General features: G+C 41.7%; 1 protein-coding gene across 1 annotated transcript in view; it reads left to right on the top strand.

The window, feature by feature from the left end:
- Positions 1-10,555, top strand: part of PTPRO (protein tyrosine phosphatase receptor type O) — a 197,805-nt gene that overhangs the window by 146,896 nt on the left and 40,354 nt on the right. Inside the window, exons 11-13 of the mRNA XM_026652201.1 lie at positions 996-1,147; positions 3,101-3,221; positions 9,720-9,782. Of these exons, the coding sequence (XP_026507986.1) occupies positions 996-1,147; positions 3,101-3,221; positions 9,720-9,782 (336 nt within the window). The remainder of the gene's footprint in view (positions 1-995; positions 1,148-3,100; positions 3,222-9,719; positions 9,783-10,555) is intronic.

The raw sequence follows: 10,555 nt of genomic DNA on the forward strand, positions 1-10,555 counted from the left end.
ACTGTATCAGAATGGTAGTGTGTTAAACTCACTCTGAACTCCCTTTGCATGGGTCTAAATGGCTTTACAAAGTGCAAGAACTCGGTTTTTTCATCATGTAGTTCCCAAAAAATATACTATGCACGCTGAATAATATGCTACTCTGTTGTACCCACACAATGTCATTGAAGTCACTGTGGGCTCAGTTGTGGTTTTAAGGCATCATTGGAGTTCACCTCACTGCCTCTACTCCACTTAATTTTCCCATAAAGTTTATTTTGAGGACTTAAGTGATGCACAGGCTTTGTGCTGGCCTTTTGCGTGGGAATAGAGTTGGTCAACATTTTTGTGCAGAAAGTTGTCCTATTGAAAATGGGGGGGGGGTTGTTTTTTTCAAAACTAAAGTTGTTTTTGTTTTGCAGGCAAATGGCAATTTTGATTTAAAAAAAAATCAGTTTTCCCACAGGAAATTTCAAAGTGAAAATTTCTGTTTCTAATCAACATTTCTTAACAAACCGAGCAGTTTTGTTCTGACTTTAAAGGTGGCTTTTGTTTGCAGAAACTGAAATGAAATGGCTTTAAGTAGAAAACTAGATTCTAAAGGAAAATTTTCATTTATTTTTCACTTAAAATGTCATTTCATTTCCGTTTTTTTTTAAAGAAGTTGAAAAGTTTTAAGTTTAAACTAAATGTTTAGGTTCATTTTTAAATGTGGAGTTGAAATAAAGCTTGTGTTTCAAATTGGTTTGAAACTTCCAACATTTTTCAACTGAGAGATTTTTAATTAAGACTTCTTATGTGGAAACTTTTCAGTTTTCCAACCAACTATACCTGCAAGCAATGCAGAGCTAGTGCAATTATAGGTGCTAGTCTTATTTATACATGTCTAATTTTTGTTGTTAAGCTCTTTCTCCCAATAAAATCCCTTTGGCAGTGAGTAGCCAAGGTTAATTTTTGGACTTAATTATATATTAAGTTAGATCTTGTTTGTAACATCTTTTTCTTCTTCTCCCCAGCCCCAGTGTCACCAGAGATCACCTCAGTAGAATATTTCAACAATCTGCTGTATGTCAGTTGGACATATGGAGATGATGGGACCAACCTGTCTCATTCCAGGATGCTGCACTGGATGGTCATTGCTGAAGGCAAGAAAAAAATCAAAAAGAGCGTAAGTCTTAATAGGATTTTTAAAGCTTCATGATTGCGCATTTGTTCTTTCTAATGTTTTAAAAAAAAGTTGTCATGTTCAATACACAAACTTCATATTACAAACTATGGTCAGGTCGATTAAGCTTCCGCAAATCCTAGTGGGTTAAATGTACCCCTTTGCAGAGAGCCAGTATAAGGGCGATGCACCCTTTAACCCATTTAAGACTTCAAAATAAAGTAGTTCTTGGGTTTTTTTTTTTAAAGAAAGAATGAGTTTCCCGTCAGTTATATCAATTTCAGGAGAACTTGTCTGTTCTTCTATGGGAATTGTGGGAAGGACATTGGAGGACTATCCACACTTAAATGATTTAGCCTGCATCCTCACTGCAAAGTGGGCAGGTTCCAGCCTGAGTTAAACCAGCGCTGAGGCATATCCCAGCTGGATCAGCTAGCCTAGGCTTTCAGCATTTCCAAACCCAAGTCAGAGATGTTTGCGTGTGGAGAGTGGTGGTGGTGGAGATTGGGTTTGAACTTGGGTAGGACCCTGGGTTAACTGAGCAGTGAAGACATACCTTAGGTGGGACTTGAGTAGTGCATAGACTTTGTTCTGGCTCTCGGAACAGGGGTAAATCTCACCCAACATAATGGATTTGTTTCATGATTTAAAAATAAAATATTTCCCTTCCGTTTTTGCTACCCCAGACTAGAAGCATTGAGATCGATCATGAGAATTAGTAAGTGAAACAACCATTCGGTGTCTGATATGTTGAGGTGCTGAGCACCTATTATACCCATAAAATGAATTGGGAATTGTGGCTGACTAGCACCTTGTATGATCTACTCTTGCAAATAGAAAGCTACTCCAAGCAGGCTCATTTTAATGTGCACAACGGAAACCAATAACACCAAATGTGGTAAAATTAAGTGAGAATTTAAAAATGTAACCACAGTTTTAATAATATAAAGTGCTATCAGTAAAACAAGTAATATTTCTTAAAATAAATGAATTATATGATTTCTGACCTGACATGTTCCTTCAATTTTTAATTACTAGTGACTTAACCCAAAAACATGCCTGTGTTTCCTTTTTAGTTGCAGGCAATATAATTTACATATTCTTTCTCCAGGTGGTTATGATTACACAATTGGTTGAGGATGGGTACTATCATGAGGTTTCTGATGTGCATTGCTTGTAGCTGGGGTAGAAATGCGATGGGAACAACCTTTCTGATGGCATGTCATCAACTCTGCTTCCGGTTTCAGTGGCAACTGGGAAATGGGAGAGGTGCTTGGACATTAAAAATAATAGAGCAATAGTTATTCACACTCTTTTTGAACCTCAAAGCACATTCAGCTCCAGGTTCAATTTGAATTCTGGGCATGGCTCAAGTCAGTTCTTCCTATGGCCTAAGCCTGCAATCCACTCTCCGCATGTAGACCTATGCGGAGTCTCAGTGAAGTCAGCAGGGTTCCAAATGGGTGCAAGGATCCTCCCATGCAAATCTAGAGGCATGATCTTGGGTTATAGCTGTACAGGCTCACCCATCCCTAACTTTTATATTATTCCTAGAGATTCCAAACTGATTTTCAAATACCCAAAGTTCCAGGGTGCTCTGATCTGTGGTTTGGTTAGAGTTATTCAAAAGTTTGATGTAACTTGCAAAATCCAGATTTAAAAAGTCCCCTCAAAGTTGTTTTTTAAAAATCTTTCACTAGCTGTGTTTGTTTCAACCAATAGGAAATATACTGTAAAATTTACTTCTCTCTGCACTGTGACATTCTATTGAACTTGTGTCTTGCATCCATCAATGTCATTGGGAATTAGAACATATAACGAGTGCAGAGTATGCAGAAGTGATTTATACTGATGATTAGAAGTTTGTCCAGAGTGCATTAAGTGCTTGATTTATTTCTTCAAACAGGCTCTCTTATTTGTATAATATTTAATACTTGGTACCAATGATCATTGTAGGTGACACGGAATGTGATGACTGCAGTTCTGAGCCTGCCTCCGGGAGACATCTACAACCTTTCAGTGACTGCTTGTACTGAGAGAGGCAGCAACACCTCCACACCACAGATTGTGAAACTGGGTGAGAATGTGTTTGTTTGCCTGGTTAATTGTATGTAGTTTCCCTCTCTTGGCTATTAGGGCAGATTCAATACTTTCCTTAGCTCAAAAGTATAGGCACATACCTCGCTCTTTTTATTTAATAAGGGCTATAATATACTCACCTTGATTGGTATGCTGAGAGTAGTCCCATTCACTTCAGTGGGACTACTCTCCAAACAAGGGTCTACTCAAGGTGATTAGGAGAGGCAGTATCTCACCCGAAGAGGCAGTAAGTAGAGCCTATCCAGAACAACATGAGAGAGCACTATTGTCCCATAATTGTTCCCCTGTAATTGGTCCAAACACACCCGGACTTTGGAGTGAGAACCCAAGCTTTGCAGCTGACCTCTGTTGGTCCAGACCAGAACCTTTCAAACTTTTGAAAAGTTCCCTTCTGGATCTGAACTCTGTGGCTTGGACTGGTTCCAAATCTCTCCCCCCCCCCCCACACACACACACAAAAAGATGACAAATGTTTTCTCACTTGAAGAGCCGCACTGTAATTTTTACAAGAGCAATAAATCCATTGAAGTGAAATCTTGCATCATTTACCTGTGTGTCTGTAACATATACATCAAATAAACAAGTAAAATGTGTCTTGACTGGAGGGACTTCCCAGGACAGTTCATTCTCCCACTGTCCTCCTTTACTACTGATATCTTGAGGAGTAGGGCGAGGATAAGGTAATGGAGGCTATCTCTGCATCTTCTAATATTGCTACCCTGCTGCTGCTCTGGAAACTTTGAATCCCAGAAGTGCCTTGAACTGTAGCTTGTGAAATCTTGGGGTTTGTCTAATTACTGGTGTTGGCACAAATCCCACTATGAAGGTGGGGGAGATAGGGTTGGTAACGTGAGACTGGATTATCCCCCAAGGGTCTATGCAAAATGGAGCTCTCTATGAACTAAAGTGTGAGGAACAGCCATAGATGGACCTTGTCAATGGCAATAGCAATCCTGCTTAGTTGGATGGGACGCGTGAGAATAACTGTTTTTGCAGAAGGGAGCTCCCTTCCACATAGATCCCTGAAATGCGTTGATGTTGGGAGGCAGTGCGGCCTCCACAATCTGTGATTCCCCCAGGCTCTCCCACTGGATGGAATGTTTCATTCTGTGGAGTTTTCCTTCCCCACACCAGTCCTATCCCATAGGCATTTCCACAAAAATGTATGTGTGGGTGTTAATCTGGCTCCTGAATACCAATAGCCAGGTGTTTTCTGAATGGTATTTGGAAATATTTGACTCCTTCAAGTAGCATCATCATTTACATGATTCAGAAAATGGAACATATTATTTATATTGCACGTCCCTGTAACCATTCTTTGACAAAAAAGACTATTATTTCTGGCTTGCTGATGGAGGGGGAAATATTCTGTTAGGGCTGGTTAATATGGAAGATTTTGGGTGTTCTGCCCTAGTTCTTCTGTTTGATATTTAAGAGAAAACACAACAAATACAGTTTAGATAAATCACTTCTAGACTCCACCACTCTTTATTTCATGCCTTTAACATTTTAGTTTTGCACAAAGAACAGTAAAGGCGGTTTACCTTGGCAAAGGTCAGTCCTACAGTCTCTCCTTGGTGTTTTTGAGGGAGCCAGAGAGATCTGGGATTAGAAATCCTGTGAATCTGTTCCAAGTGGTAGATTACTCCGCATTGGGCAGCTGTGATGAACTACTCCTGCCAAATGTGGTGGTATCATATTCTTCCATGCTTCATCTGGGAACTTTCCATTTGCAGAAAAATTAATCCATTTGCTTGGGCATAGGAAGGATTTATTTCAGATAATGTCCAGGTGTGAGGTTGTCACACTTTAATATAGGCTATTCTTTATCTGTGCTAGAGGAAGAAGAGGTAGTTTTGTGCCTAAAGCACAGGACTGATTCTCAGAAGATCAGACTCTTCTCCAAAATGTCTGAGACACCTTAAGTGGGTCATTTTCAAAAGTAGCCTTTATTTTGGGTGCCTCATGTTTGGGGTGCCAAACTTTAGACAGCTACGGTGAAATTCTGCTCCATCAAACTCAATGGCAACGCTCCTACAGAATTCAGTGGGACGAGGTTTTCAACCCTAGATTGTCTTGACTCCAAATGAAGTCTATGGGACATGCTCAGCATCCCTGAAAATTGACCCAAAGGTTATGTTTATACTGCTATAAAAAAAAAGTGGCACCGAGTCGCAGAGCCCAGGTCAGCGACTTGGGCTTACACGGCTAAAACTGCAGTGTAGACATTTGGGTTCAGACTGGAGCCCGGGCTCGGAGATCCATTCCCCGCACAGGTGCTCAGAGGCCAGGCTCCAGCCTGAGCCTGAACATCTGCACTGCTGCTTTATAGCCCCACAATCAGCTGCAGGCCAGCTGTGTCCATGCTGCGGGTCTTTTATTGTAGTGTAGACATACCCTAAGTGTTTAAAATTAGACACGCAACACATAGGAGGTGCTCAAAATTAAAGGCTTTTGGTAATTTGTACCTAAATCGGTGTTTCAGGTTCTTCATATGGACCTGGGAATAATACATACTTTACTTCACAGGGGTGTAGTGAGGCCTAATTCATTAATGTCTGTACTGCACACTGCTATCCAGGAGTTCATTAAAAGTCCAAAATATTATTAATCCCTGGATCCCAGGGGCACTAAAATTGAAAGTGTGTGTGTGCACGCACACACACACACACACGCGCGCTCTCGCAGGCAGCCTTCACAGAAGTCCGCATTTAAAAAAAACAACAACAAACAAAGTCCCAGCACAAAACAACTTCCATTTTTATATTGCCTCCTTATCCTGAATGACCCCAAATCACTTTGCACCTCAACATGCAGACTGGGCAAGAGTCACTGATACCACTTCGTCTGCTCTTGCCCTGTCAAAGCAACACAAAGCAAACCATAGACTTGGAGCATCTGTTTGGCTGCACTGGGTTTATAGATATTTAGGGCCAGATTTTTAAAGGTATTTAGGTGCCTAATTCCCATTGAAATCAATAAGAATTGGGTGCTGAAAATACCTTTTAAAAATCTGGACCCTCGTTTCTTGGGAGCAGTGCAAAGCAGCTGAGCATACCAATGAATACAGCCCACTGTATATAGGGGATCACTTCCCTCCAACACCAAAACAGCACAGATGGAGAGACGCACGAATTTCCCCATATTTCAAGGGTGATTAGCTTTTGGTTCGGTTTGACCCTGCAAGCTGGAACAAATGAAAAGGAAAAGAGAAAAAGTTTCATTCAGCAACATCTTTTTCTCAAGGACTCTTGCCTGTAATTAAAAAATAAAACCGCATAATCAAAAAGTAAACAGAAACACTCCCCAGTCCTTTCTCGCAACTGACTGTGAAGCCTAGCCATCCTAAAGACCTTCTTCCCACCTTGCTTCCCAAATAGCCACTCTTAAAACCTTCCTCTCAGCAAAGAGACTGGGAGATGAGCTGGAGCAAACCCAGTGTTCACTATGGACCATGTGGTTCTCCTGCACTCTGCACACGAGCTGCTTATCACAGAGATAGGGACCAGCTGTACAAAGTGGATCTGGTTTTAGTACATCTCCAATTAATGTAGCCAGATTCCCTTTTAGTGTTTCTAACCAAACCAGCCTGAACCTCAGCGAGTGTATGGGCACTGATGTATATGTTGAAGCCCAAATTCTCTACTGTGTTGCACTAGATGTGATCATTTACACTTATGTAAAGTGAACATAAGGCACTGCCAGCTCAAAATGGCTATGTTTTTACTCTCACTTTGCTATAAGTGATTACACAAAGCAGGGGAGAATTAGGCCCCCAGTTTAAAGATCTTAGGTAGGTCACACATGCAGGGGATTTTTCAGAGGGTCTCCTGTGGGTGCTCTGCAGATCACTAACTCTCTGGTTTTGAGCACTCAAAGTTAAGTTATTGTTTTTCCAAAGCGGAATGTGGGACATTTCTGTGCTTTGAAAATCTACTCTGTGTGTTGGATGCTCACACTGCCTCCACTGGAGGGCCACCCACTGAAACTTTCAAAACCTTGCTGTTTGTGCCTCCCCAAGCTTTGGAAAACATGAAGCCAGATTCTCAGCTGGTGTGTAAATAGGTAAATTTCCATTGAAATAAATGGAGCTGCACCCATTTAAAACCAGTGGAGGATCTAACCTTTTAACTCTCTGTGCCTTAGTCTGTTGTCAGTTCCCCATCTATTAAATGAGGATAATACTCCCTGACCTCACAGACGAGGTGTAAGAAATGATCTGTGAGCCCTCTGAGATCCCCTGGCGGAATGTGCATAATTCTATTATACTTATCTCTCCAGACTTCCAGGTAAAGAAGATTTAACAGGCATAAAAACTAGGGACCTGACTCTGAGCTCACTTATATTGGGGCAAATGGAGCGTAACTCTTCTGAGGTTAATGAAGTTCCACCAGTGGCAGTCTTGCCAACTGTCACAATGGTTGGTGTGTTTCTTAAAGCCTCAAGCTCCTGCAATCAGGCTATTGCCTGACAATCCCAGCTTTCAGTTTTTTAAAAAGTAAGTTTCTAGCCCTTATGGCTGCGGAGAAAAGTTTGAAAATGTGAACTCTAACCGTGGCAACATCAGACAGTAAATAAAAGGAATGCCCAATGTATATGTTTTTCATGGTTTTTGAAAACTTGGGGTTGGTAATACTGCTTGTGTAAAACTAGTGTGACTGAGAACAGGATCATGCCCTCTGCTTTAAATATTCTTGGGAAAACTGTATCAACATTGGACAACTATGCTAAGAAAGGCTTCTAAACTGCTACACTCTTTTTCTTTCAATATTGCACCTTAAAGCTGACACTGTATCTGTTAGTTACAACCACTAGAGGTCAGGTTTTTATCATTTATTGATGACAATTGCCAAGACCATCCCTGAAATAAAGATAGAAGGGCCTGACTGGAAACCTCAGATCCAAACCTCCCTGTGCCTCCTGAACTTTGAGGAAGTTTGAATGTGGATCCAAATCTATGTTTCTATGCTCTGTCTCTGCAGTGAAACTGACCAAAAACCTGAGACTAGATTCTTTGTTGCCCTGCACTTTGTTTCGTCATTTATACCAGTGCAAAGAGTGTGCAAATCTCATGGCCATTCTGATTTGATAGCATTTTGCACTGGTATAAATGATGACACAGGCTGGAGAACAACCGAGAATCTAGTCCCGAGAATCCAAACTTCCCCAACCTGGGTAAAGTTCCAAAATTTAAGGGCTCAGGCCCAGCTCTGTTTTAAGGTAATCAGTTTAAGGGCCATGACTAATTTTTAGAGAGAGGCTTGAACAGGAAAATTCAGATCCATATTTCTAACTCCCAAAATGTAAGGGTGTCACGGATTCAAGGTTTTGATTTAACTTGTTATAGAAAACAGGATCAGAAATCAGACTTTGAACTCCAATATCATAAGGGTAGACGTGTTAGTCTGGATCTGTAAAAAGCGACAAAGAGTCCTGTGGCACCTTATAGACTAACAGACGTATTGAAGCATAAGCTTTCATAGGTGATTACCCACTTCGTCAGATGAATGTAGTGGAAATTTCCAGAGGCAGATATAAATATGAAGGCAAGAATCAGTCTAGAGATAACGAGGTTAGTTCAGTCAGGGAGGATGAGGCCCTCTTCTAGCAGTTGAGGTGTGAACACCAAGGGAGGAGAAACTGCTTTTGTAGTTGGCTAGCCATTCACAGTCTTTGTTTAATCCTGAGCTGATGGTGTCAAATTTGCAAATGAACTGAAGCTCAGCGGTTTCTCTTTGAAGTCTGGTCCTGAAGTTTTTTTGCTGCAGGATGGCTACCTTTAAATCTGGTATTGTGTGTCCAGGGAGATTGAAGTGTTCTCCTACAGGTTTTTGTATATTGCCATTCCTAATATCTGACTTGTATCCATTTATCCTTTTACGTAGAGACTGTCCAGTTTGGCTGATGTACGTAGCAGAGGGGCATTGCTGGCACATGATGGTGTATATTACATTACTTTGAACTCCATCATCTCCAGCCTCCCACAGTGTTCAGGGTGCTTCAGATCTATCCCTACTTATTTTCTCATTTTCACTGCAGAGGTTTGGCCCCCCTGGTACTGATTAGAGTTATAAAATGCACACACGTGCACCTGGGACATAGAGTTTGTGGTACTCCTCTTTATTGTCTCATTGTGGGGGAGAGAAGTGCAAGACTGATGTGTATCACAAAGACATGGCTTCTGTTCTTAACATACCTGCAATGACACTCCTTTTTTGGCAGTATTCCATAGCCACCTGGAAGTGGGGTGATAAAGAACACCCATTGGGTTGTGCCTCACCAATTAGAGGAGGGAAAAAACATGAAGAAAAATCCCACAGCCCTTAAGCCCAGCAGGAGTCTAGGCAGGAGAGGGAAGGAACAGCTCATTCCTTCCACTCCTTCCATTTACTGATACTGCATCTTTCCCACCCCACCCATTCCCAGGGCAGCTCTCATTCTCCCCTCTCCTCCTTGCTGCCTATGTGGCACTGAGCTGCAAGGCAGGGAAAGCAGTCCATCAGGTTACCTAGAGAGCCAGGTGTACAGACTTCTGAAAGCTAGGCCAAGATCTAAGATCTGATGATGGTAGGTTTGGGGGGCAAGAAATACCAAAATTCAGTAGCCAGTCTCTGCACTTCAGCTCCTCACCAGAACCAACGCCCCTATATCACACCAGGAGCCCCCCAACCCTGCAGTTAGCTTTCCACCCCATTACAGCATCAACCCTCCTACCACTATTTCTACCCAGGACCCATCATCCCCTCAGCAAGCACACCTCCCAACCAGGCGGCAGCAGCAACAACAAAAAGCCCCTGGTTTCTCATCATGAAGCCAACTCACAATCCTTTGCAGCTGCAAGGGAGTGTGGGATATAGTGGACTATAGGATAGTTTTTTGGGGATGGTGAGCCAGGCCAAAGAAGTTTGAGGAGAACTGCTGCTTTCTGGAATCAAGTAGAGAAAGAAAGCATCTTCTGCACCCATCTAAAACACATCCAAATCCAGTGGCTCTGAATGTTCTACACAGAATGACAGCAGTCAAGATTTTTAGTTCTAATTGACCCGCACACTATTTTTTTCCCTAACAGTTGGGCAACCTTTTTTCCTCCAAGAACTTATGCAAATGTGTCTATTAATAGAACATTCCCCCAAACACTGTTTGAATGGGGAAGAGAAGTGATTATCCAGCAAGCCAATCAGAGAACTGTTAAATAGAGAAGAAAAACCAAGATGCTTCGCCATCTTCCTGTTTTACATCAGTTGCTTAATAGCTGTGTCAATGTGACAGATCGTCTCTGAAGGAAATGAAAAAATTCAAGAAGGGTATTAT

Source organism: Terrapene carolina, unplaced genomic scaffold, assembly GCF_002925995.2.
Source record: "Terrapene carolina triunguis isolate 2854851 unplaced genomic scaffold, T_m_triunguis-2.0 Scaffold112, whole genome shotgun sequence".
Lineage (NCBI taxonomy): Eukaryota > Metazoa > Chordata > Testudines > Emydidae > Terrapene > Terrapene triunguis.